Source organism: Epinephelus lanceolatus, chromosome 16 (assembly GCF_041903045.1).
Source record: "Epinephelus lanceolatus isolate andai-2023 chromosome 16, ASM4190304v1, whole genome shotgun sequence".
NCBI lineage: Eukaryota > Metazoa > Chordata > Actinopteri > Perciformes > Serranidae > Epinephelus > Epinephelus lanceolatus.
The window spans coordinates 16,675,549-16,702,071 of NC_135749.1; the positions used below are offsets into that span (position 1 = coordinate 16,675,549).

The following is a 26,523-nucleotide window of genomic DNA, read 5'->3' on the forward strand; positions in this document are numbered from 1 at the left end:
GGTAACGCAATCGACGGATTCGTATTCGAAAGAGACTGAACTCTTATTTTGAAGAGCAGTAACCGGAAACTTATTCTCAGAAACATGGCGGCACAAGGCAACAACAGTTCAAGCTGTTGGGAAACCCCGGGTGTTTATAAACACCACGAACAGCGTAAAGTGTGCATTTCTCGACCTAAATATAGAGAGGGAAGGCAAGCTAAGGCTGTTAAGGTAAGAATACACTAAATATAAGTAAAAAATAAAATGTATCTCAAGCTATGAGACACTGCGGCTCCTTCTAGAGTAAACGTCAGATGTAATATTGTTAATAAAAATACTATAAGAGATATAGTTGAGTGATTCTAGTGCGGCCAATGCATTGTGGAGCACGTCATCATATTGTCTCGTGTCTTATCAGGTGTACACCATCAATTTAGAGTCCCGTTACGTGATGGTCCAAGGGGTCCCAGCCATTGGAGTGATGACAGAGCTGATCCAGCTGTGTGCACTGTACGGGGCTGTAGAGGAGTACAGGCCCCTGGACGAGTACCCTGCTGAGGAGTTCACGGAGGTCTACCTTGTCAAGTTCCAGAAACTCACCAGTGCCAGGTACAGGATGTGGCATACCTTGTTCATTATACTGCACTGGCAAAGCTGAAAAGACTTGCTAAATAATTTTGCTTTAAACTTTCTGTTTCAGAGCAGCCAAACGACGCATGGACGAGAAGAGTTTCTATGGTGGTGTGCTGCATGTGTGCTATGTCCCAGAATATGAGACTGTGGAGGACACCAGGCTGAAGCTGCAGGACAGGAGGAGATATGTCATCAGGACTGTTCAGAATAAAGGTACCTGACCAGATGTAGACTTCGATATGTAGATACTTTGTTCACACACCGATCAACCAAAACATTAAACCACTTTCAGGTAAAGTGGATAACATTGATCATCCCATCTCAATGCAACATTCTGCTGGGAAACCTTTGGTCCTGGCATTGATGTGGATGCCACCTGATGAGCACCACCCACCCAGTGCCCCCAAATTACTGGTCTTCATATTCCCCAGATCCCAATCCGATCAAGCATCTGTGCTTTTACTCCACAGTGGGGCCTCCTTGGATCAGACCTGGCTCTGACCTGTCGATGCATGGACACAGAACCTCTAGGAGTGTTCTGTGGTTTCAGCCACCTGGGTGTTAGCAGTGGGTCCTTAAAGTCCTGTGGGTTGGGAGATGGTGTACCGGCACGTCCCATGGATGCACAGCCGGACTGGGATCTGGGGACTTTGGAGGCCAGGTCGATGCCTTGAGCTCTTTATGTTCCTCGGGCCATTCCTGAGCACGGGTCCACTGCTGTCAGGATGTCCCTTTGTCATGAGGGGGTGTACCTGGTCTGCAACAGTGTTTGGGTGGGTGGTGCATGTCAAGTAGCATCCATATGACTGCCAGGACCCAAGTTTTCCCAGCAGAACATTGCATTATAATGAGATGATCAATGTTATTCACTTCACCTGTCAGTGGTTTTAATTTTTCGGCTGATCGGTGTATATCATGTGTGACATTATGTTCTTGTACTTTCAGTGCACTTTTATTTGAAATAACCCAGATATTTTATTGCACTGAGGTTTTTCACATGCTGTAGATGTTTCGTTTATCTGTATTTTTATATTCAGAATTACAAATAAATATGAACTTGAACTATTTGTTGACACTATGTGTTTTTTCTCTAATATTGTCACAAAGCAAGAGAAAGGGAACAGACGGAGGCTGTTAACAAGGAGCCCACATCTTCAGACGCAGCCACCACATCACAGACGGTCATCACCAGACATGATAAAACCTCTGACAGTGATAATACAGAGAAGACCTCAAACATCACCCACCATTCAGGCTTTCCTCTACTGCCATTACCTCCCCAGGAATATCATTACTATGGACATAAAAATCAACATGGAGCTACACCAACAGAGGACAGAATGGGAACATTATATGATGCTATCACTGACACAAAACAGCAGCAGGCACAGAGTTCAAGCTCCGGCCAAACCTCTTCAGACAGAGACAGAGGCACAGAACACAGACTGACCTCAAATCAGCCCTCTGCAGCAGTCAGATTTGTCCCAAGGACCACACACTTGGAGAGCAGGAAACGCAAGATGGCAGAGGGTGCGGATCACTCACAGACTGATGTTTCCAGAAACAATGAGCCATTTATCGGGCCAAAGCTACCAGAACCTCCTAAACTGGACATGGAGGATGTGTCACTGAACACAACTGTAAGCCTGATCAGGAACACAATGAAAAAGGTAGCTCATAATGAAATTCAGAATAAACAATTTCTTTGCTGTATGCCTTTATATGTGTTATTAAAAACAGTTTTGTTATCATTCTCAGGTGGAATCAGTTCCAGATCTCAAACCTGTTGAGAAAAAGGTGAAGCCACGTCGTCGGATTTGATCAAGCGAGCTGCCTTGATGCACAGATAACTGCTACAACTTTGGAAAATGACAAGTTTCCCAGTTTCTTTTGGCAGCTTGTTTTTATTTACACATTTTGCACCACAATTGTATTTTTATAAAGACTGAATTCTGGAAATGCACATGAATCTGATTTCCTCATTGCTCCAGTTGTTCCTGAAATACATGCTGCTCAAATGCCTCAATTCTCTGAAAACAGAGGAAAAACAGGGTGTGAGATTAAGGATTTCTGATTTAGAAATTTAAGTTATTATTTAACAAGCTTTGATTTGTGTTTACCATAGTGTCGGGGAGGCAGGTTCCAAAAGCCTCAAGTAATAGATTTTCTTCTCTCACAGCCTTTTCAAAGTCAGTGAAAGATATTCTGCCATCATGGTCATGGTCCTACGAAAATAAACAACAACAACATATGGAGCTAATTATTATGGAGCTAATATGTTACTGTGTCAGGGCATCTGAGAATGTTTTTCATGGCCCCTGAAACACACATTTTCTGAGTTTTGAGGAGGTGGTGCAGAAAACATATTCAGAGGTAAATCAAGGAAAAGACATTTAAAGCAACAGGCCAGCAGTATTCATCCCCTCACCATCTTCTTGAGTGTGATCTCCACCAAGTCTTTGATTCCTTCATCAGGGTCCTCCTCTGTGGGCTGTCTGATGAGGCTGTTCTTCAACATGTGAAACATCTCCTCTCTGGAGATGTAGTTATCGCCATTCAAGTCATATACATTAAAACAGTCTGCAAAAAGAGGAAAAGTTATTCACAGATTCTCTGATTTTTTTTTTGTGTGTGTGTACGTCAGAGTCTGAGCAGTGAATGTAAGAATGAGAACTTACATTTCATTTTTTCATCCAAGGTCCCCCGAAGGAAAACAGACAGTCCCTCGATCCATTCTTTCACACTGACAAAGCTGTCGTTGTCTTTGTCAAATGTCCTGAACACTGGTGGACAGATAATCAGTAACATTCAGAACATGACCAGGTTACCCAACAATCACAACACTCTGCATCCAAACTGCTGCTCGTTATCCAAGTATAAAATATTTGTCATATGAAAGAGACAGATGAGCCCACCTCCGTCCATGATCATGTCGTCAGTCATCCCAAAGACGTTGTGCAGTATGCTCCTGAACTTCCCTCTGTCCAGGCCGGTAACCACTCTTCCAGGGATAGTCTGCTCCCCCAGGAGTAGGTTGAACTCTCGGATAAGGCACTCCACCTCTGTTTTATTGACTGGGATCATTGACATGGCAGCATTTCGCATTCTTTTATGTTAGTGGTGTGACAGGTAGCGTTAAAACAATGAAATGCACAGCATAAAGGAAGTAATTTCAGCAGAATTTCTCATAAACTGCAGTAAAATGACATGAAAATTGATGTGGACATGGTTCAAAGATTTATGTGACCTGAAGGATTTTTTAAATCAGTGATTAATATGAGGAAATTTTGATTATATTATGATGCTATTTTACCTTTAAATATCTCATAAACTACACAGTAAAATTACATGAAAATTGACATGATCCTAGTGGGGGTCACCTAGAACAAGAATCCATTAAAAGATTTATGTAACCTATGAAGCATGTGTTTTTTTAAACTAATATCCAATATGAGGAAATTGTGATTATACTTTAGGGTAATTTGAGCAGACTTTACCTTTAAATTTCTCATAAACTATACAGTAAAATTACATGAAATTTGACATTGACATAGTGGGGGTCACCTAGAACAAGAATTCATTGAAAGATTAATGTAACCTATGAAACATTTTTAAAAAATAAATCAAATATTAGGGAATTGTGATTACACTACAGGGTAATTTGAGCAGACTACCTTTAAATTTCTCATGAACTATAAAATTGACATCGACATAGTGGGGGTCACCTAGAACAAGAATTCCTTGAAAGATTAATGTAACCTATGAAGCATTTTAAAAAAAATAAATCAAATATTAGGAAATTGTGATTACACTACAGGGTAATTTGAGCAGACTGCCTTTAAATTTCTCATGGACTATACAATAAAATTACATGAAAATTGACATGGATATGGCCAGGGTCATCCTGAACAAGCATTTTGTTTAGTGACAGGTAAAATATATTTTTTTGTTTATATCTTTAATTTAGAGCTCCTTTACAAAAAGAGTACAGTAGAAAAACTTCTAATATTTTGTAATTTAAATTCATAATGTGCAATACAATGCACTGCTTATCTGGTATATCAATGGGAGAAACAGGGGACAATGCATTGCTGAAAAACGGGTCTCTGTCATTTTTGGCTGTTCTAACCATCCGTACCGTATTACCACAAATAGACAAGCATCAAAATCCGTATCGCGGCTAGCTTGACTGGACTTTCGCTAATGACGGGTGCTCGGCACAACAGACCAGCATAAAATACCGTGTCAGGTAACGTTGAAGTGAATACTCACAGTGCTCCACTTGTTTTGAGAGTGTTTCAGCCAGTGTTTTTATCGGTTTCCTGTTCATGGCAGACATGTTTAGAGGTGGCACACCGGACAGGAGCAGCACTACTGTTGATATTCAGTCGCCATGGCAACCGAGTATCAAGCCTGACGCAGCTGCTGAGTCCTAAGCAAGCTTCCCCTGCAGCCATTGAACTGTATTTAAATGTCCTTTTATGTTTCTTATGTATTCTGTATGTAAAGCGCTTTGACTTGGTGATGAAATGTGCTGTCTGAATAAACTTGCCTTGCTTAAATTTACTTCTAAGAAACATATTTAAGATAGGGCTATTATGCATGTTTTAACGTCTATTTTACCCATCATCACGTTGTTTTATCTTGGCCAAAGTAGATAAATATGTTTTTCCATCAGCATTTTAGTTCTTTCACTATCTGTCACCTGCACAGACTCACCTTAATTCAGTTTTTGGTTGAATCTTTTTCCCTGTTACATGCACCACTAAGTCTGGCACTGTGGCTCCACTGATTTTATTGTGGATGTTGTAACAAGCTTTAATGCTACCTGTATTTTAAGAGCAAAAATCAATTCAGCTTACAGTGTGCAGTAAAGCTCCCATTTGTTTCCACCAGTCCCACAGTATCCACGAGGCTTTTCATTGCATTGCAAGTGGAGCGATATTAAACCTGCTGGCTGTTGTGGTGCCGCTGCAACACATGATGGATGTGTTGTGCATTATCAGGCAGTGTGATGCATTTGTTATATATCTGAAGTTTTACATGTTGTTATTCACTTTGTCATAGAGAATGGCAATCATGGCAAGGAGTAGGTTTGCACAGAGAGCAGCCCTGCTATATCACAAAATGCAAATGTGTCTTACATCACAGAAAGAGTGAAATAATATGCAAGAAATATGTAAGGGTCGGCATGTAGCAACAAGAGAAGACCAGTCATGGTTCTTACTGTTTCCCCACAGCCCAGTCTGCACCAGTGTGTCATTAGATTCTTGTGTTAGTCTTGTTAATGAGGCTCTTTGACACTCATACTTTCCTACACTGCTCTGATCAATCTGATCTAAGAGCACACTTTGACACGCCTCACAGTTCTCTGAAGGAGCACTATAATGTAGCATAACTTTTCTGCACTGGGTGTTAAAAACTGTATTAAAAGAAAACAACAAAAAAATAAATGAATAAAATACCTGTAAATACCTGTATGCATCTAAATACAAATAAACTAAGTGCTGGGACATTTGTTTAATGGATTAGTTAGTTGGCAGAACATAATTAACAATGATTTTTTTTAAGCAAATATTAACCAAAAATGTTAAACATTTGCTGGTTCAAGCACCTTAACTGTGAGGATTTGCTGCTTTTATTTGTTTCCTGTTAACTGGAAATCGAATACTGTCTGTTTAGGTTTGGGAGTTTTGCTTAAAGGCATCATCCTCTGGGAAGAGGTGGAGTGGGGAGTGACTTTTCTTGTAGACTAAATGCCAATAACCAAACCTTGTATGCATCTGTGTAAAGTGTCTGTCTGTCCTGTATCTGTCTATTTTTGTCTAAAATACCCAAATGGTTTTTCTGAAGTGGGGCTGAATGAGGTACTTATTCATAGTCAGTGTATTACCCACAATAGCTTGCTGTCAGCACACTCTGAGTTTGGAGAAGCAGACAAAATTACCACCACAGAAGCTAAGCATCGAACTGCTGCAGACGGGAGGCAGCAGCAAAATGTATTTTCGTCACCTTAAAAACATCAGTATCAGTTTAAGTGTTTGCTGTATTTATAATATTTTTAGAGCTTTACCTTGCCGTCAGACAGCCCTCTCTGACAGGAACTAAAGCTTTTTAAAGCCACACTCCACTGACAAAAATGGTAATTTTACCTCACTGAACACAGGAGTTGCTGTTCTACCGCTGCCTCGATTGGTTAGTTAGTTTGTGTTATTGCATGACTTTGGTGTTTTAAAGGGTTAGTTTAGATTTACCAAGGTCACGCAATAATAGAAAAAAACAAAAAACAAGACAGTAGTAGCAGCTCGTGTGTTCGGCAAGTTAAAATGACTGTTTTTGCCAATGGAGTCTGGTAGATATAACAGCTTCAGTTCCCAGGGCAAGGTAAAGCAGTGAAAATATTCTAGTGTACACTTAAACCGATATTGATCAGACACAGAGGAAGCAGTAAAATCTCTGAAGTGGTGTGTTCTGTGTGGCCTTCATTGATTTTGTGTTGCTGGGTCATACTACATGGAAGTTATTGAGGGAAAAAAAAACAGGATTTTCCATAAACTCAAAATGGAAATTCACATTTTAATCAAGATTAAGAGTTTATTAGCAGGGTCTGATTGGTTGCATCGCATTACTAAGCTTTGAGCTATAGTAACCAGGCACTTAAGTCTGATTGTTAAGCAGTTTAACCCCTGCATCATCAGTCAGATCAAGTGAAGAGACACTATACACTGTGGGGAAAGAATTCACCTGAAATGTATTTAATGTGAGAATCATACATATAGAAAGACAATTTGATGCTTCAAACCATAATCATTTACAATGATTAGTACAAAAACAGACATTAAAATGAGTCCCAGCTTTTAATTGTAAGCCATCATGTGTTTATCCTATCACACCAACAACCTGTTTATACAGTAAAGGCATTTTTGCCGATGATATTCCGTCACAGCAGCGCTCAACTCTCACGAAGTCATGCCAACTGAATCTTTTCTTAACACACTCTTCACACTTAAACTTATTTCGCCTGTGTGTGCAGCCATGTGTTTTGTCATCAGATTATTTCGACTGAACTTCTTCCCGCACACAGTGCAGGCATAGGGTTTCTCTCCCGTATGGATTCTCATGTGGACGTTCAAGTTTCCCACATGGCGAAACGCTTTCCCGCAAATTTTGCAACGGTATGGCTTCTCCTCCGTGTGGATCCTCATGTGCACACTCACACTGTTGCCATGTCGAAACTCTTTGCCACACACCTCACAGACAAACAGTTTCTCACCCGTGTGGGTTTGAGTATGTGTGGCCAGATGTGCGCTGTGGCTGAATTCTTTGCCACAGAAGCGACAGCAGTAGGATCTGCTTCTTCTGTTTGTGTCTTTATTTGGTGGAGTTGGGCTGCGTGGTTTGCAGCTTCTAGTCCGCCGGTTTCTCTCCATGTGGCTCTGCATTTGAACTTTACCGACACTGTAGCCTGTCAGTGCTGATAAACCCAACTCAGGCCCTGTGTTATCCAGAGTCACAGAACAATCTGGCAAAACAGTCCAACATTCACTGCTTGACTGAGCATTTCCCTCAACGTCTCTGTGGTCAGCTGAAGTGTTGGGAGCAGGCTCTGTGTCTTCATTTCCTCTGTCATGAGTTTGTAACTCAGTCATGTCTGAGTAAATAAAACTCCTTCTGCAAGTGGGTGACACTTTCAAGGTGCTGGTGTCCGAGTCCTCCGTATCAGATAGCTGTTGTTCCTCTGGACTGCTCCATGGCTGTTCCTGTTTGATTGCTGCAGGCTCTTGGACCAGCAGGCCACAGTCCTCCTGACCCACACCAGGGTTGTTGTGGCAGCTCTCAGGACTCCACTCCTGTCCGAAGTGGTCCTGCTCATACGCACAGACAAAGACCTGCGGCGAGTCTGTTGAGAGGAAAAGGTGAGAGATGTGCTTAAAGTTTGCCACCTTTTAGTTGATCAATCCATTCTGCTTTGTATGAAAGACAGATTCTCTAAATGAGTAATTTTTGGCAGGCGTCCTGGTGGCTGAGTGGCTTAAGTTATTTGAGCTGTTTGAGTTGGTCCAGGGGCCTTTGTTGCATGTCTTCCCCAATCTCTGCCCTCATTTCCTGCCAGCTCCCTACTGTTTCCTGTCTAACAAAGGAAACATACGTTAAGTTTTGTCTGCGAACGGGTACAAAGACTCTCTTGGCCTTCTTACAGCATATTTATGTGTGTATATTAAGCAAAAAATTGAAAATGGCTATGCTCTCCACTAACAGAACATGTTTTCATTGTACCGATAGTATGTATGGAGTTTGGCAGATGAGCATTTATGTATCTAATCTTCTGCAGGAGTACTTAAAGTTGCACTCATTGTTCCTCTCGGCTGTTTCTTTCAAAGCACTGTTGCAGGATTTTTGTACATGATCATCTATATGCCAATGTCAGGGTGTATTTTCACTGGTCTTTGTAATCATGTGTAGTTGCCCGTTTTATGTTCCAATGGTTCACTTACAGCCTATATTAACATAGTTTTTAGCTTTTCTTTGTAATAATCTCATTTGGTGTTTTATATTGCTTGTTTTAGAGCTGTATATTTTTCTTTGTTCTATGTTGTCTGTCTGTAACTTTCTGCTCCTGCCTGTTTTGACCAGGACACCTTTGAAAAAGAGATTTTTAATCTCAAGGTTTTTTCTGGTTAAATTAAGGTTAATTTAAAGACATACACGTATTCAATCTGTCTTTCAAACTTTGTGTAGACTATTCTGGAATGATGTTTGAGCGCTGCTTGGGCGGAGACAGACAGTATTTTGTGGAGCTGCATCATTGTATCTCACCAGTAAAGGAGCTAAAATTAGCGTCGTCACCCGGGTGTTATGTTCCCATCAATGCTGATTGGAGCCAGAGGCTACTGCAGAGTCATTTGACCCTGTCGTGAACGCCAATTAAAACCTTAACCATTATATTAAAAAGCCCGATGTGCAGTGCCGAGTAGTTCGGTGGGTATAGGGCAGGCGTCCCATGAACAAAGGCAATGTTTTGTTTTGTTTTAAAAAAAGGCAGTTGTTAGGTTTTTTTTGCAGTGGAAAAGGGGATTAAGTAACTGTTTATGCTGCTGGATCACTAACGTACACTGTCATGCCTCTCTCAGATAAAGGGAAAGAAAGCAAACTAATTATGCAAAAAAAAAGGGTGCATGAAAGACACATATACCCTGCATTAGCGTTTTTTTGTGATCGGCTTGCAATCGGATTGCTCTTGACCGCAAGAAAGTACAGGTGTAAATATACTCAAAACGCATTGGAAGGATTTTTGTCCAATCTGCCAAACCACTTCTGAAGGTGGTCAGGGACCATTGCGACCACACCGAACACAAGTGTAAATGCAAATGCATCTCCAATCCACAGGCAACAATAAAATACATAAGAGAGGTGCACCAGCTGGACACAGGAAGAGAGAAGAAGACAACAACAACAATAACCCTCGCTGGGTAGTGACTGCCAAGAAAAAGAAAACACAGATGATAGCCGAAGATGGAGTTACGGTGAGACAAAGTGTCTGCTCTCCATTTGGTCCGACAAAAGTATACAATAACACAACTTCACAGATGGCTAATATCTTGTTATTGTTGTTATTGCGGCGCACAGGATATGACGTTGTAGTCTGCTGCTGGAAATGTTTGCAGAGGAAGAAGAGGAAGATGTGACGTCAGCGGGACGGAGCGTGATCGGATAGTAAACGGATCTGGATGTGGACACCAGATATGCATATTAATACCAGATATAAATGTATGTGGTCAAGGGCTATCCGACTGCAATCTGATTGCAACAAACTCATGTTGATGCCAGGTGTAAAGGGGGCTATAGATCAAGAGGGCTGGGGGGGCCACAGAGCCTGCTTATGCACAGGGCCCAGATTTTGGTGCTGCGCCCCTGAGCCTCGCTGTGATTAAATGGCTGGAAAATATAATACAAACAGCTGTCAGTGTAAGGCAGCACAGTTCAGCGCTTAATACAACTTTTCCCATATGCAGTAGTACTCATCGAGACCTGTAAACAGACTTTAGGACGTGACAAAGGATAGAAAACAAAACAAACCTTTCCTGTGTGAATGCACTTCCTGTGTGAGTCCGTGTTGGTCGCTGTCCTGATCTGAGCCAGCAGCCTCCTCATCGTGCTCTGTGATCGTTCTCTGCACCGCTGCAAAGATCTCCTCTGCAGCCACGTGCAGCCGCTCACTGATAAACAGCCTCAACAAGCGCATCTGGGACATTTTGAGCAACTGTCAACCTGCACCTACAGCACACAGCCCGCCGGTGTCTGTGTGTCAAGTTGCACGGAAATATAACCTGACAACAGCTGGCTACTAACTTCAAAATAAAAGTGTTACTGCAGGAGTAAGTTGGTTTAAAATTCAATGACAAACCTTTATAGACAAACCAAAAGCCCTTATCGAGACTTTATTTTCAAAAGGCTCCACTTCCGGCTTCATTCCAGTTTGAAGCAGGGATATTAACACCGCCACCTACTGGACAGGATGTCTGTCTCATATGCCTCACTCCACTGTATTGGGGCACTGTGTGATGGTGATGAATAGGAGGATGGATACCTGATGTATAACCGTTTGTTTTCATGTTAAAAATTGAGGATAAATTACAGGACATAATCTTCTCTTGTTGTGCCCTTATTCTTCATTGTCTCCTCTTAAATTTGCCTGAAAAGTTTACAGAGTAATTATAAAGTCTGACCACAAGGTGGCAGTCAGGTATCCATGAAATGGAAGAAATGAATACATGCAGTTGCAGGCCTTTTCTGTTACATACAATAACAGACATGACACCTATAAATCTAATAATTATTGTCTGAATAATGAGAGTACATGGACCTCCAAGTTGAAGGTGATAAGGCCTATTTTTTAAATAAGCTTACAGTTTAAAGGTCCAGTGTGCATTTAGGGGGCTGTTGGCAGATATGAGTATGTGTTTCCTTTGGTGTATAATCACCTGAAAATAAGAATTGCTGTGTTTTAGAATGAGCCACTTATATCTACATAGGGAGTGGGTCCTCATCTACAGAGATTACCATGTTTCTACAGAAGCCCAGACCAGACAAACCAAACACTGGATCTAGGTTGGGCCATTTACATTTTCATTTTTGCATGAGACACTGTAGTTAGCAGCCCCTCTGCAACGAGTGTTGAAAAAACACTTCTTCTTTTCTTTTCTTTTCTTTTCTTTTCTTTTCTTTTCTTTTTTAGATACAACTGCTTCATTCAGTGTGATGTATTTGGGAAATGTGCCACCTGGACTATCAAAGCAGGACAGGTATTTATTACAATACTTCTAGCAGGTTCTAAAAAAGCAACAGCCAGGAAATGGTTGAGTAAAGAGTCTCCAGCAACTTCTGAATGGACAGAAGTAGTGAAGGAAAATTATGTTATGGAACAACTGAATTTTGCCTCTGAAAAATGTGAACAATATTGGAAAAAATAGAAATCGTATTTGACTTCCCAGTGATCTAATTTGTTTGGTGGATTTTGTCTTGTCCCCCTTGGCATTGGGACATGCGGGGTGGATAGTGGCTCATGGATGACTGGACGATTTCTCCCTCCCTGGAGGGGCTCTGGATTTCCAGGGGTCAAGGCTGGGGATCATGGGGACCTTTGTGGTCTTGAGAAACGATCATGGACTGGCACTGCAGTATAGCCTTGCTTCTTCTTCTTTTCTGTTTTGCTCTATCTTGGGCATTTCACCTTTGCCTATAATGTCCCTGCCTGTTGTTGTTGGTTTTTGTCTGCTTTTTTTCTTTTTCTAAAAACGAATAAAAATTAAGTTAAAAAAGAAACTGCTTCATTCAGTGTTTTTACTGGTTTACATAATTTGCCCCCCCTGTAAAAACAAACAAAAAATGTGTGGATCAGAAATAAGGTGAGCACACATTAGGCTGTCAGAGAAAATAGGTGAGCAATCACTTGTTTAATTTGTTTTGGAGAGGAAGAGACCTCTGCGGATAATTCAGCTTCTAGGTAAAACCTCTTGAACTATCAACAACAGGAACAGCAATTCTACCCAGGAGAAGTTTTAGCTGGTTGCAATATACAATCCTCACCACTAGATGTCACTAAATCCCCCTAAATTTTACACACTACACTTTTGAGAGGTCTGGGAAACAACTTGAAATAATTATATGGTTATTAATATCTTAAAATGGCCTCTCCATGTTTATCTACTTGGTGTTATATTTTAATTTAGTAAATAAAGAAGAACCCTGGGTGATTCATCAGTTCAGGTTTGATATTTAATTAATAAACTACAATAGATTACAACAATTTTGTCAGATAGGACACAGACTGAACCAAAAACATACAAGTAAAACATGAAATGCAGATAGATTTGGTTTCAGACTAAATATTTCTGATCTACACCATTAATTCACGATATTGCACCACTACTGACTTATGTGTCTGTATGTATGAAAAACTGTGGACAGAGAGGTTAAATGTGCTGAGGGTTTCCTTTCACTCCAGACAATTATTTGAACATGTGTTTGCGTGCAAGCCGTGTCTCAGTCAATCGTTCCGTTGTGTGAGGTTAGTTCTGATTGATAGTGTTGCGTCGATCCAGTTGTTTGGGTTTTTGATCATGGAGGTCCACACAGCGACCTCATCCTCTGTGGAGTCCATCCAGCTGACAGGCTCCCCATAACTCAGACCTGCCATTAAAAAACACATAATTCATTATTTATGTTGAAGACAAGTTGACAGAAGTACCACAATCCACACACTGAGGAATGATGCTTTCAATCTTAATGACGTCACTGAAACAGTCCCAACAACTGACCACAGTTCCTGTACGTACATGCACATATGCACTACCGCAGCCCCCAGGCTGACTGCAGTAACAACAAACTGCCCTGCCCTCTCAATACTACATCTTTATGTTAAAAGACTGTTTACAACAAGCAAAACCTCATTAAAGCTGTCACTTCCCACCACTCTACTGACATCATCTTCTTTCCTGACAATGAGACAGAGGCTGCAGCTCAACACAATCAAGAACTACTTGACATTACTTTAAATCAGCCGTTCAGTCTGTCTCATTATTCTATCTTGCTTCTTTTATATTGCTTCGCGTTTTTATATTGCTCTTTGTCTTGTACAGTTTACTTATTGTACAGTTTACTTATTACACAACCTGTGTTTTTCTTTTCACCGATACATACTTATATATTGCTTTGTGTTTTATTTTCAACTGATGCTTCCCGTTTGCACCATCTGCTGCTGTAATGTTGCAAATTTCCCCACTGTGGGACGAATAAAGGATTATCTTATCTTCTCTCAAATTGTTTTCCACATTTCCTCACATATTTAGCAATATGTGGATATTTATCAATGCAGAGGAGCATTGGTAACCCAGAAATGACCTTGCTCTGATGACAAGACCGTCTGAAATGCCTTGAATGCCAACAGGACAAAGTGCAGTGCAATGTGAAGCTCTGGATGGAAAAACTGCTACCATACTACTCCAAAATACGAATGTAGACAAAGCATAAAGCTGCTTGTATGGCACTATCTACAAAACTGACCATACAGCAAACCAACCAATCAAACAACTCCTTTAATGTCTCATCCCCTGACACAGAAACTACTGCCCTCCTACAAGCCAAATGTCAATGGACCCATGAGATAGTAAATTCAGAAAAGCTGGATTTTGACAGGAGATGTTCGAGCTCTATTCAGCACCTTCCTGTCAAACCCTTTGTCACACTGAGTCTCCAGTTACCAACTGACTTTTTGAAGACAGCCCAAGATAAACATGGGTGAGTTAATTTAAAAAGCACACTGCCAACAACAGCCCCGGAACTGAGAGCGACTTGATGAGAGATAAGATAAGATCCTCAGCACAGACCGGGCTCCGCGAGCACTGCAGCACAGGAGAACAAATACCGTCTCTAATACTGACTGCTGCTTTCAGAACAAGGTAAAGATGCGAGAATTGTTCCTGTCTGGTCGCTTATTATGTCATCTGTAATAGAATGATCAGTCTTTATGAAATGTGAAGGTTCTTATGCTTATAATAAAACCAGCAAACCCCCGACACACAGGTTATTGGTGTCAGCATCTGCATTAAAAAAGCATCCATGTGATTCTGAATGTGCGTCAGTGTAGATGTTAGTGCAGAGACACCCACCAGTTCCACAGCTCAGACGAACCCCTCCTAGGATGCGCTGCTTTAACCCTTCACGCTGCCACACAGTCAGCTCAGCGCAGGCCTCTCTCAGGTCGCTGGTGTGGAAGCCATCGTACACCATGGTATGGTTGTAGGTCGGGCTGATGGAGCGCTTCACCACCCGCGTCTTCTGACCACTCTGACGACTGGCGTCTGGGAGTATGTAGCTGGCGGGGGTACAGATTACGATGATGAGACAGTTAGATTCAGATTCAAACCATATTGTGGGTATAAATATGCAGATCAGATGTTTAAATAAAAACTTTGTTAGGATAACAATATAGTATGGTGCATGTGTTTAAAACCTTAAAGGGACAGTTCACCACAAAATCAAAAACACATATTTTTCCTCTTACCTGTAGTGCTATTTATCAATCTAGATTGTTTTGGTGTGAGTTGCTGAGTGCTGGAGATATCAGCCTTAGAGATGTCTGCCTTCTCTCCAATATAATGGAACTAGATGGCACTCAGATTGTGGTGCTCAAAGTGCCAAAAAACACATTTGAAAGACTCAACAGCAATGTCTGTTTGCCTTTATTATTTAATAGAGCAGCTACAGAGTGACAGCAAAGGGCCACAGGACAGACCCAAATCTGAGCTGCTGCCAAGGCCTCAGGCTACATGGGGCACAAGCTGGAGCAGTTGAGCCGGAGGGCACAACTGTTTTCTTTCTATCAAACCTAAACCCCGTAAATGTACCACCATGCAGAAGGAAGCGTGCATCTACACATGGACAAGAGGCTTGTCCTCATGACTGTGCCAGATGTAAACATTAATGGCGTCCTCTTCTGCTGAGCTGTAGTGTTAGCTAGCTCAGTGGCGCTACTGAGCTAGCAGTAGATGCACACTAATTTCTGCACAGTGATACATAGCTCAGTGGAAAGAAAATAGTTCCTACATGAAACTGCTCACAACAAGGTCTGTGGATTATCTTGAGTAACTGGGTCATGATTTCTGGAAAGACACATTGCTGTTGAGGTTTTCAAATATATTTTTTGGGCACTTTGAACACCACAAGCTGAGTGTCATCTAGATCCATTATACTGGAGAGAAGGCAGACACCTCAACACTCAGCAACTCACACCAAAACGACCTTGACTGATAAATTGCACTACAGGTAAGAAGATAAAAATGGATTTCGGATTTTAGGGTGAACTGTTCCTTTTTATTTACACAGTAATAGTATAAATAGTCAAAAATATGAATGTGAGGGCGGAGAATTGTAAGTAAATGATGAGTTTAAATGTCCCGTTTCACCAAATATATTGTACAAATAAAACTGCTGCCAGGATCGATAACTGATGACAAACTTGGTATGATTTCAGATGTACTGTACATTTTATTGCATTGGTATGTAATTTTGATGTCTTTTTTCTTATCTTTTTTCTTTTACTAAAAGCCTAACTAGGGACGGGAGTTGGAAACTAGCATTAGCTATAATCTCTGTATGCAGAACATCAGTCACATTGACTAGTTTGTAACGAGTGGAAGTGTTACTATGTTAACCTGCATTGTCCCTATCAAATAAACTAAATTAAATTAAATTAACTATCAGACAACATGTTATAGAGCTAACACACCTTCTGACAAAGGAGTCTATAGCGCCCCCTTTGTTGGCCAGGAGACCTTGAGCTTCCCGTAGCCAGATGTGAAGCTCTCCTGTCAGAGGCAGTCCATCACCTTAACACACACACACACACACACACACACACACACACACAATGTATGAGACACATGTGATTTACGTGGGACATAACTTGCAACCACGATGTGTGTGCTCTGCTCACCCTCGTATCCATCTGGGATGAACTTAATAGAGAGCAAGATGGTCCCACGACTGCTGATGGAGTCTGGATTCAAATGAACCTGTGATGAAGGGTGAAGGGGGAAGAGAGAAAAGATAAAGGTGAAGAAAAAGACACAGGAAGTGAGAGAGAGAAAAAGCAAGGGGGGAGGAAGGCGTAAGTGTGGAAGCAGGAAAAGATTAAGGTTACATAAAACCTTAGTTGAAATTCACAGCATGTCTTCCTCTTCCCTTCAGCTCTCCCAGACACAAGAGACACTCCTCTCTGTACTCCGTGTCTCCAACAAAGCTGCTACACTGCTGTTACACACACTCTACTAAACAAATGTAGATGCAGACATCATGGTGTTTTGGTAAATATTAGTCTAGTGGTATTCAAACTGGCATGCTAATTAATGTGACTGGATGATTGTTTATTTGCATGTGAATCATTCATGTCTGCTCTTCCCTACCCGTGGCTGCAGGTCCTGCCACAGAGGCTGAGTGTAGGTCCAGTCCCAGACGCTCAGAGACACTTCCACCTCCCCGAGGAACACATTTCTGCCCAGGGGTTCGGCATGCCACACAGACAGGTTCAAGGTCCGGCTGCGCAGCTCTCCAACCCGCACTTTATACTACAGGATAAGAGCCAGAATCAGACAGGACGCACATGAGATGATGGAGGAGGCAAATGCAGGACAAAGACGTAAACTTGAAATCTGGTAGTTTATTGAACGATATCTTAAAGACTGGAGAAATGGTGACTGCAGTGCTGTGTTGTTGCAGGACATGTGGAGGAGAGCCGAGGGACAGATGGCAGATGGGGGATTTCTGTGGCGGCTGACGACTGTGTAATATGTAAATGAGAGTGTCTCACTCGGAGTGTCTGATCATAGACCGGGTTTAGCGTCTTCTTCTTCACTGCAGTTTTCTTCTTACTGTGACTCGACTTGTCCGGCAGGAGATAGGTTTTGACGTATCTGTGAACAATGCACACACAGACACATTATTTTGACTCACTTTGCACGTGACGTCGTCGCAGAAGGATTCACACATGTGCTGTCACTTACGGATCAGAGCGATTCTTGCGTGCCGGAGCAATGTCCTCACAGCGATACACTTTGATGTGCAGCTCCTCCTTCTGGGTGTCGTAAGCCAATGAGAACTGGATACGGCCCTTCACCTCCACCACTCCAAAATCCCCTGAGCTGAACAGACTCATCATGCTTCCACTGAGCTATAACACATTCAGAACAGAGTGTTCAGCTCCTACGTCATTGTCCGGAGCTGAGTCATCCTGCTTCTCTGGATAGCCAATTAATCAAATGCGTGTGTGTGTGTGTGCATGCACGTATGTGTGTGTGCGTGTGTACCGTGTAGCCCGAATGAAGGCTGCCGTTGGAGCTGCTGGTTATCACAGAAGCTGGATCCGGCTCTGTCAGACTGCTGCTCAGAGAGTCAGTGTCCCCGTTGTGACCGTCGAATTCTTCCTAAACGCACACACACACACACACACACCCATTATTCTCAAATGATCTATCACCTATCAGTTGGTGCCTGCTCCCTTTATAAGTCCTGCCCTTTAAAGGTTCGGTGTGAGGGATTAACGGGGATATATCAGGGTAAATGGATTATAATATGATAAGTATGTTCTCTTTAGTGTATTATCAGCCATAAATAAAATCGTCTTGTTTTTTTGTATCTCAGAATCAGCTGTTTTTATCAGTTTTAATCACCTGGTTTGTTTGTTTATGAGACAAATCTATGGATAAATCGTCTCCCAGTAAAAACCTCCTGAACAAGACACACAAGGAATGAACCAGGAGAAGTTTTAGCTGGCTGCAATCTCCAATCGTCACCACTAGATGCCACTAAATCCCCCTAAATCTTACACACTGCTCCTTTAACGACTTTATTATACTTCACCATTAAAATAACAAAATGTGTGACTGATTTAGACATTTAAATAATTCACCTCAAGTTCCTCGGAGTGGCCATTACTTCTCCTGTCACACTCTGTGAGCAGAAACAATAAGTTAATAATAATAATACTAGGAGACAGCTTAACTGCTACAGAGGCACAAAGAGAGAGGCGTCCATACCTTTGGATGATGAGGAACTATTTCTGACCACGAGACTCTGGAATTGAAGATGATAATTCATATTTAGATGATTTGTTTTTTAAGCACAGAACAAAAAAGAAGCATGTACACACAGACCTGTGTTGCGGGACTTTTTGTTCTGGATGTGAGTGCAGGTTTCAAACTTGCTAGACTCCTGAAAACACAAATTAAATATTGGAAATGCAGCACCACACAGAAGTCACAAAAGTGAGATGAGCTAATTTTTTTCCCCTGTGACAGACCCTCCACTCTCCTCTGCGTTGCCGTCTTTCAATCTCGTCTCCGCCTCGGGAGAGGTGTTGTTGTTGAGCGAGGTTTCCTCTCTCTCTCCGTTGAACAGTCCAGCCAGGGGCACATCTGTTACCATGGCAACAAATGCAGAACAATGACTGGGATATCCCTGTGACAGTGAGAAATAAGACCTGCAATTCTAATACTGCATCAACCAAAAACTCACCTCTGCTCTTGGTCTTCCTGTGACGTATGGTGGCGTGGACGAGCGCATAGGCCGACGACCGGTTGCGATGGCGTTTGCTGCGCTCCTCACTGAACCATTCTCCAGACAGAAAACGAAAACGTGCTTTGTCTTTCTCTGTCTCCTCGAGGACCCTACAGCGTTCAAATGGGACATAGCAAACAAACGTAATCCACTGTTGGCAAAAGTCAGCGACACAAATTAAACAGTCATTGTTGTCACTTCTGTCATGCAACCTACTTAGGATTTAAAAGACGTGTGTCAATCCTGCTAATAAAAAAGACACACACAGAACTTGACTTGCAGGGTTTTCATTTGCATTGACAATGACATGCACGTTTCTCTCTGATACATTCGCCGCCTTGACAGTAGAGCTGAAATTAGTTGATTAATCTACAGAAAATTAACAATTGTGATAAGTGAGTCACTGTTTAAATTAATAATCAAGCAAAAATACTCTGGTTTAGCTTCTCAAATGTAAATAGACCTATCATGATGATTACATTGTCGACTTATCGAGATCAGCAAAAATGGTGAAGGTCATGTCCATATATCAGACAATATTGCCTGTTGTGTTTATATGTTTGTTCACATAATAATGTCACCAAAATTTTTGCCACACATGATTAACAGCAGGGTTTTCCCAACCACTAAAAGACATGAACACAACACCTAGACCAAATGGACAGGAAGAAAAACATAATGAGAAATGTTTTACTGTCATTTCTGGTCAAATTAAAAGTTAATTGCACTTTGAAAGGGTGTACTTGCTTACAGCTACTTATTATGTTATTATATTATCATATCAGTGGCATTAAATGGCCTTAAAATGACCATTCGGAGCGATTATTTTTGGGACGATTCATCGTTCAATAAAAGTAGTTATTAAGCAGGCCTGAATGTGAGGGTTTGCTCTCCATCATGGGATCAAGCATCTTACTGCTTTCTCAAGTTTTATAGACTAAACAATGAATCAATTCATCAAAAAAAAAACATTTAAAAAAAGAAGAAAAATGTAATCAAATTTAGTTGTCAGCTGAGGCAGAAATTCAAAGATAACTGAACACAAACAGGGGACAACTGGATGACTATTAGATCTCATTAACTAATCAGAGGTCCTATGAGGTCTCTGTCTCATGTGGTAGTGACCAGTGATAAACAAGGCACAAATATTTTTACTGTTTTCTATATTCCCTCAACTGAGACAAGGCTGAATAACCAACCAGGCAAAGCAGGCAACTGTCTCTGGGCCCCGCACCCCAAGAAGCCCTCTAAAGCCCCACATTCACAGTGTAGCGAGTGATTTCTGGTCATTTCATTAACTGATTAACTGAAAGCTTGTTTGGAAACATGCATTATAAAGATCAATATCAACTGACGTGACGAGGGCATTAAGGTGGGTCCTGCTGATTTTGAGGCCCCTGACTCATATTGAAGAGGGCCTCTGTATCACAGCCTTCCTTATCTCGGCTGATATCAAGCTCACATGTTTCTATAACTACATTTCATACTGTTACACACCCAGCAAAACTTCTCATACAGAAATTGTTTTTCAATCTTAAAAAGTATCATAAAAAAAAGTATAAACTCATACGAAAGTAATTCCTCTCAATCATCATCAGAGACTAACCCTGCGCTCTGCCTGTATTTACTCTTTATTTCTCTGTTTCCGGAATTTCCTGGACACAGAGCACACGTATCCAACCCTAAGCACTGTACATCCAAGAGCAAGCAACCAAAATGGCAGACACTGCACAAAAAGAACACAAATATCATGTGGAGAAATCATGGGTGTGTAAAGACAACTGGATACAGTGTTGGAGGCAGTCTCCTTCATGCCTATGACTGCTGCTCAGTGGTACCCTGGAAATCCAGAGTTCTTGCGAGAGCAAAATTTGAATTTGCTCAGCAAGTCACTCTGGCAATCAGTAATGATGCTCATTATCCATGCCCTTGTAGCCGAGCTGCACCAATCACATCGGTGTATCTGATATAGGCGGGACAGAGGCGAGCTAAACAGATGACGACAGCGCTGCGACAACGAAGTCCGGAATCAGTCAGTAGGCTATACATTGCAAGATGGCTACGGATGAACACCAGTTGTTTGAAATGGCTTTCACCGCTACAATGAACAAATTAGACTTGGCTTTTTCTCTAAAAGAGGAACAGAAGACGGCACTCGAATCTTTCCTTTGCAAGAAGGATATTTTTGCTGTTTTGCCGACCGGATACGGCAAGAGTCTAATCTACCAGTTAGCTCCGCTGGTAGCGCTCTGGATACGTCAACCCGTGTATTGTTCTGATTGGTCGTAGTGTTATCCAATTGCGTGCAGTGATATTTTCAAATGCATGCTTGGTGCCGCCCCTCGAGTTGGACCATTTGCATTACTCATAGCCAGACCCTAAATCTTTCTAGATTTGGGTCTGGATTTCCAGGCTAGCTCAGTGGCACATGAAGCCAAAAATGTTTGATTTCAAGGGTATAAAACTGGCCAGATCGTCTGCATCGTTGTGCCCATAGAGCAAGCACACTTGAGACTTTCATTGGCTAAGTGTCTAACATCCGGTTCAGAGAAGACAGAGTAGTTGTGCGCACATCCAGTCCTGCTTTAGGTCAAGTGCTGGATAATGGGGGTCCATGCAGAAAGAAGAAGAAAATCCGCACACTGAATTAGAGCTCCCAGTAAGTTTTTAATGACTAAAAAAGCAACGTTTCGACCCAAACGGTCTTCCTCAGGCAACTTCAAAAGAATGAATGAAAAGGCAGGTGGCAGGTATACATATAAGCTAAGAGCCAGGTGTCATCCCACCCACGTCATCTGTCAATCAAACAATCAGACAGTCGTTCAAGTGAGCTATATATAGGCATATGATGGCTACTTAGTATGCACAAAGGATTTGCATATCAATAAGTGCAAAGAATACAGATATACAAAATAAACAAATTATTATTGGGGAAACACATAATACAAAAGAGACAACTTTACTATTAGACAAGAAACTTTTTAGAATATTTTAGTAAATATTTTAAGATTTTTTATAATTTTGTAGAAACAAACAAAACAAACAAACATGGCCTTTTCATTCATTCTTTTGAAGTTGCCTGAGGAAGACTGTTTGGGTTGAAACGTTGCTTTTTTAGTCATTAAAAACTTACTGGGAGCTCTAATTCAGTGTGCGGATTTTCTTCTTCTTTCTCTCTTTTAACATCTGATTCAGCCCTCCCCGAACTTGAACAGGGACAAAACTGATATAATTTTTGTGGCTCTTCCAGACTTTTGAAATGTTATCAGACCCAATGGATCAAATTCTGATAGTGAAACAAGTCATGTTGTGGGAGTTGTGACCTTCTGAGGAAGAACTGTGTACTTGGTGTGCTGACGTATTTGGTTTTCTACTTCCTTGGTCCAGCACCCACTCCATTGGACGTTGGGACGTGCATGTCTTCTGTACTGTTTTATAAATGTAAATGTATCCACTGATTTACAGACATCGCTCTCACAATGTAAGTCTATGGAAAAAGTATTTTTGGGCCCCATGGCATTGGGTGACGGACCAGGAAGCTGTAATTCCATAGTTTTGCAAAGCCCAGTGCTGTTCTTGGAGTCTTGGGCAAAATGGCAAGCAGAAAAGGATCATTCCATGGTTTACACTTTCACTAGTGAATAGTGAAGGAGAGGATGGGGGTGACGAATGACACAGAGTTGGCCTGTTTTCCGTTGGACAGGTAGTGCCAGTGGGTAGCTTAGTTAGCTTGCTAAAGTATTGGCTCTTCCATGACAACAAACATTACATTCCTACAGTAGCAGTTTACAGTGTGTGTACAAGCAGTGTAGGGGGGAGGGGCAAAGGTTGAACACTGTGTTTACAAACAGTAACTGACAATTCCTCCTACATCATACAGACAGAGGATGACTCAAAGGAATACCCTTGATACATTAGTGGAGATACAATTAATGCAGATGCTTCCTGACAGGTGTACAGCATGACACAATGAAGGTGTCATCATCCCATTGCGTTCTCTGATTTGACTTTTTCCCTTTGGATTAAAGCATCAAACGAATACAAAGTTATTCTGAGAGGTCACTTTCATGCAGTGATGAAACATGTCTACCTAGATGGAAGTTTTATCCCTGAGGATGACAATTCCCCTCATTGACGGGGCAGAGGGGGGGTCACTGAGCGAGTATGGAAATGTGAGTATGATGATGTAAATCAGTCACCGGATCTCAACATCTCTTAACACCTATGAGATATTTTACAGCGATGCCTCTCTACCACCATCATCAAAACATCAAATGACAGAATACCTTCTGTAAGACCAGCCCAGAGACTTATACGATCTATCAATGCGACCTTACTGAGGGGCACTTTAGTTCCTTTAAGTTGTCACCTGTCTCTGTGACAGTGTTAGTCACTAGACAAACCCGGCACCTACAATGAATAAACAATCACCTCTGACCTTACACGTCCTTCATCGCGAAGACGCAACTCCAAGTCACGCTGTAAGACCTGCAGGATGGTGGACTGCTCATCGTCTGTCAGGTGGCTCAAGTCAAGTGAAGAGTCAGTCAGCTCCCCCTCCATCCCTGAGTGACAAGCAAAACCACAATCCTTAAACAAGCACATGACACCTGTTCGTTTCTAATCACATTTAAACATGTCACCATGTGTCTCATGACAGATTGCTCTTGTTGCAGTGACTTATATCTTGTATATCTCAGAGGACAATATATAGTACTGTTTGTCAAGTGATGTATTGGGAACATTCTGGCTTGCAAAACCAGTGCTTCCCAACCTTTCTGCACTATGACGCTTTAAAAAGAAGCACTGGCTGTCTACTTGCTGTTGCTCAGATGTTGCATATGTCATTGAGTTGTGAGATTTTTTTTCTTCTGACTGTTAAGATTTAATAATTCTTGAGGCCTGAAGAGATAAAAGTCTTTATCAGAAACATCGGAAGAAAAGACATTATTTCATGTCTATTCATGTATAATTTGTCTTCTGTCTTATCCTGTAAATCATCTTGAGATCCCTGGAGTTTATCTTGTGGTTCCACACTGTGAAAACGTTCAAAACATTTTGAAATCAAGTGTCGCCCAGTGGCTCTGGTGCCTCAGTGGGTGAGGACACATGCTGTGACAGCGAGGCTATTCCTGTCTGCTTCTATGCTTTCATCTGCTCCTTCTCCAAATGCTCTACTGTGGACTCTCTAAACCACTCTAGGCTTGAACATAAATGTTAGTGACATTGTTTTAAACCCTTCACCTACAAGATTGCCATTTGTGTATCAATTAGTCACACTGTGATACCCTGAATTCATGTGGAAAACTTTGATTGAGCATATTGATTCACTGATAGATTGAGGACCACTGTGGTGGAAATTTTGTCTTCTTCATGCATATGCTTATACTGTTTCATTCTTGCTATGTGTTTGTAAGTGTGTGACCTTTGCATCCCCCTTTTGTAAACATCTGTTGTTTCTTGACATCATCAAGAGATTTACATTCACTGTAATCTCTTCTTCACAGACAGTCCACTGACTGTCTAGCAGATACAGCCGATTGCCTAACATGTTATATACTAGATTGCAACAGGTATGCTCATCTGGTGTAATCAAGAGAACATAATTAAACCAGGAAAGCCCAAGAAAGCTACAGTTGACTTCTCGCCATTTTGTCGTCTGAGTGTGGGTATAAAGATGCCCTGTGTTCACTCTTCTGGGCGCAACCTCTGAGCTCTGAGGTTGCGCCTTCTATATTGAGAATAAACTCTCATGCACGAAGCTATTCAGTCTTGTTTGCCACACCAGCAAAACTATAACAAAACATCCATTTACAATCTCTCACACAACCCATACAGTATAATGCAAATCTCTTTGATCCAGCCGTACGCTCAGTGCTTCCCAAACACATGTATTTACACTAAAAACCTTTTGTAGTCTGGCTTTGAAGAGAGCACAGATAAGTTTCACTTTAACTTAAACAGCAAGGTTTTAGAAGAACGCATGTGTCTTGTGTGTAATTATGTATTGTTTATTTTACTGGAAAATCTAATACAGGAAGAAGGTAAAAACAATATTTAACATTACCTGGTTTGACACTGAGGAGCAAGTATGCAATTAAGTAACCTGCTGCTCCACTAAATAATCATGTTTATGTCTTTGAGTTGGTGTGTGTGTGTGTGTGTGTGTGTGTGTGTGTGTGTGTTCACTGCCTCGCGGCTAGTTACCTCTGTGTAATTAAGGCATGCGCAAAGCAATCCTCCTCGGGTTAGGAGTTTGGCAAACAGGATATCATGGAAGTGCACCACAGTTTTTACAGCGTGACACCTAAACCTAAAAAAAGAAAAAAAAAAACAATAATAATAATAAAGTTTGTAGCACATGACATAAAGTATTGTTTTCCTGTCGTCATATTTGTACTGATGAATACTTTCTTATTTTTACACAACATATGATACTATAATATTTACTTTTTAAAGCTTATTTAAGTGTCTGACCACAACAAATTACATGAAGTTTCCCTTTTAAAAAATGAGGCCCCTGCTGCACTTTCCTCATCACAAACACCGCGAGAGAGAAGACACCTGTCGCCACTTTCCCCCTCTTGGCTCAAAGGTGAAACTCTCCCCTCTCACACTCATACTAAAACACCAACAGAGAAACATAAAGCCCAAGTCAAAAGTGTGTTACCTTACTTGAGAGCTTCCGCCACTTCCATCGGAGAAAAGTTTCGGGAAAAGTTGTTGGGAGTGCGGTGTGTGTGTGAGTGTGTGTGAGTGTGTGTATGTGAGTGTGTCGAGGTCTGTGTGCAGAGTAAACGCAGTGAACACGCCCTCCAGAGTTAGTGAGTCCGCACAGAGGCTGCAGTCAGCTGGTAGGCGAGCACAGAAAACACGGAGGGAGAGTAAAGTGTGATATGACTCACACACACATACACACACATACACACACACACACGGATGTTTTACAAAATGGCAGGGTGGAGGTGGGATGTCACTTTTTCCTTGTTGTCCACACCTGCTAAACACACATTTGGCCACACACTGAAGCTGCTGCTGCTGCTGCTGCACCTACTCTACTGTACACACACACGTGCACACATATGCAAACATGACACACATACATATCTGTGCTTGTTTTAAAGAGACTAAAGCCAGCAGCACAGGAAGCCTGTTTCAACTTTACTGTGGCAAAGTGTGTGTGTGTGTGTGTTTGCTCTCTCTCTTTGGAAATGTATTTGTGTGTTGGGGGAGGGTGCGTTCAGAGTGTAAAAAGACCTGTATTCTGTCCTTTGTCAACAGATTTGGATGACAGCC

General features: G+C 41.5%; 4 protein-coding genes across 6 annotated transcripts; 1 reads left to right on the top strand and 3 right to left on the bottom strand.

Moving 5' to 3' along the window:
* Window positions 1-84: 84 nt before the first annotated feature.
* On the top strand, window positions 85-2,590 carry rbm48 (RNA binding motif protein 48). Its single transcript, XM_033636346.2, has 5 exons — window positions 85-213; window positions 401-591; window positions 683-828; window positions 1,723-2,285; window positions 2,374-2,590. Exons 1-5 carry the CDS (start codon window positions 85-87, stop codon window positions 2,434-2,436), a joined length of 1,092 nt encoding a protein of 363 aa, XP_033492237.2. The 3' UTR covers window positions 2,437-2,590.
* Window positions 2,507-5,428, bottom strand: clxn (calaxin). 2 transcript variants are annotated; one of them, XM_033636345.2, is made up of 6 exons: window positions 4,888-5,428; window positions 3,531-3,689; window positions 3,294-3,398; window positions 3,044-3,195; window positions 2,736-2,840; window positions 2,507-2,645 (listed from the first exon to the last, which is right to left on the bottom strand). In XM_033636345.2, exons 1-6 carry the CDS (start codon window positions 4,952-4,954, stop codon window positions 2,595-2,597), a joined length of 639 nt encoding a protein of 212 aa, XP_033492236.1. In that variant the 5' UTR covers window positions 4,955-5,428; the 3' UTR covers window positions 2,507-2,594. The 2 variants fall into 2 exon arrangements, with proteins under 2 accessions (XP_033492236.1, XP_078031957.1); XM_078175831.1 differs by having other exon boundaries at window positions 3,531-3,721.
* Window positions 5,429-7,354: 1,926 nt separating this feature from the next.
* On the bottom strand, window positions 7,355-11,078 carry LOC144458252 (uncharacterized). Its single transcript, XM_033636343.2, has 2 exons — window positions 10,693-11,078; window positions 7,355-8,515 (listed from the first exon to the last, which is right to left on the bottom strand). The coding sequence occupies exons 1-2, from the start codon at window positions 10,865-10,867 to the stop codon at window positions 7,575-7,577; spliced, it is 1,116 nt and encodes a 371-aa protein (XP_033492234.1). The 5' UTR covers window positions 10,868-11,078; the 3' UTR covers window positions 7,355-7,574.
* Window positions 11,079-12,873: 1,795 nt separating this feature from the next.
* On the bottom strand, window positions 12,874-26,131 carry sytl1 (synaptotagmin-like 1). 2 transcript variants are annotated; one of them, XM_033636481.2, is made up of 16 exons: window positions 25,903-26,131; window positions 25,435-25,540; window positions 23,666-23,792; window positions 19,186-19,337; window positions 18,971-19,085; window positions 18,825-18,882; window positions 18,708-18,744; window positions 18,581-18,621; window positions 17,979-18,095; window positions 17,676-17,842; window positions 17,483-17,585; window positions 17,079-17,240; window positions 16,610-16,688; window positions 16,403-16,502; window positions 14,784-14,989; window positions 12,874-13,305 (listed from the first exon to the last, which is right to left on the bottom strand). In XM_033636481.2, the coding sequence occupies exons 3-16, from the start codon at window positions 23,788-23,790 to the stop codon at window positions 13,163-13,165; spliced, it is 1,605 nt and encodes a 534-aa protein (XP_033492372.1). In that variant the 5' UTR covers window positions 23,791-23,792; window positions 25,435-25,540; window positions 25,903-26,131; the 3' UTR covers window positions 12,874-13,162. The 2 variants fall into 2 exon arrangements, with proteins under 2 accessions (XP_033492372.1, XP_033492371.1); XM_033636480.2 differs by having other exon boundaries at window positions 25,898-26,131.
* Window positions 26,132-26,523: the final 392 nt, after the last annotated feature.

What these genes read in the sequence shown, in the direction of transcription:
- rbm48 (XM_033636346.2), top strand. Translation starts at nt 85, where the DNA reads ATGGCGGCACAAGGCAACAACAGTTCAAGCTGTTGGGAAACCCCGGGT. An exon ending in CAGAAACTCACCAGTGCCAG is followed by an intron (nt 592 to 682) that starts GTACAGGATGTG and finishes TTTCTGTTTCAG; the next exon opens with AGCAGCCAAACGACGCATGG. An exon ending in TCAGGAACACAATGAAAAAG is followed by an intron (nt 2,286 to 2,373) that starts GTAGCTCATAAT and finishes TATCATTCTCAG; the next exon opens with GTGGAATCAGTTCCAGATCT.
- clxn (XM_033636345.2), bottom strand. Translation starts at nt 4,954, where the DNA reads ATGTCTGCCATGAACAGGAAACCGATAAAAACACTGGCTGAAACACTC. An exon ending in CGACATGATCATGGACGGAG is followed by an intron (nt 3,399 to 3,530) that starts GTGGGCTCATCT and finishes TCTGTCCACCAG; the next exon opens with TGTTCAGGACATTTGACAAA. An exon ending in CTTGGATGAAAAAATGAAAT is followed by an intron (nt 3,196 to 3,293) that starts GTAAGTTCTCAT and finishes CTCTTTTTGCAG; the next exon opens with ACTGTTTTAATGTATATGAC.
- LOC144458252 (XM_033636343.2), bottom strand. Translation starts at nt 10,867, where the DNA reads ATGTCCCAGATGCGCTTGTTGAGGCTGTTTATCAGTGAGCGGCTGCAC. An exon ending in AGTGCATTCACACAGGAAAG is followed by an intron (nt 8,516 to 10,692) that starts GTTTGTTTTGTT and finishes TCCTCTCAACAG; the next exon opens with ACTCGCCGCAGGTCTTTGTC.
- sytl1 (XM_033636481.2), bottom strand. Translation starts at nt 23,790, where the DNA reads ATGGAGGGGGAGCTGACTGACTCTTCACTTGACTTGAGCCACCTGACA. An exon ending in CAGGAAGACCAAGAGCAGAG is followed by an intron (nt 19,086 to 19,185) that starts GTGAGTTTTTGG and finishes CCATGGTAACAG; the next exon opens with ATGTGCCCCTGGCTGGACTG. An exon ending in GCCACTCCGAGGAACTTGAG is followed by an intron (nt 18,096 to 18,580) that starts GTGAATTATTTA and finishes GTGTGCGTTTAG; the next exon opens with GAAGAATTCGACGGTCACAA.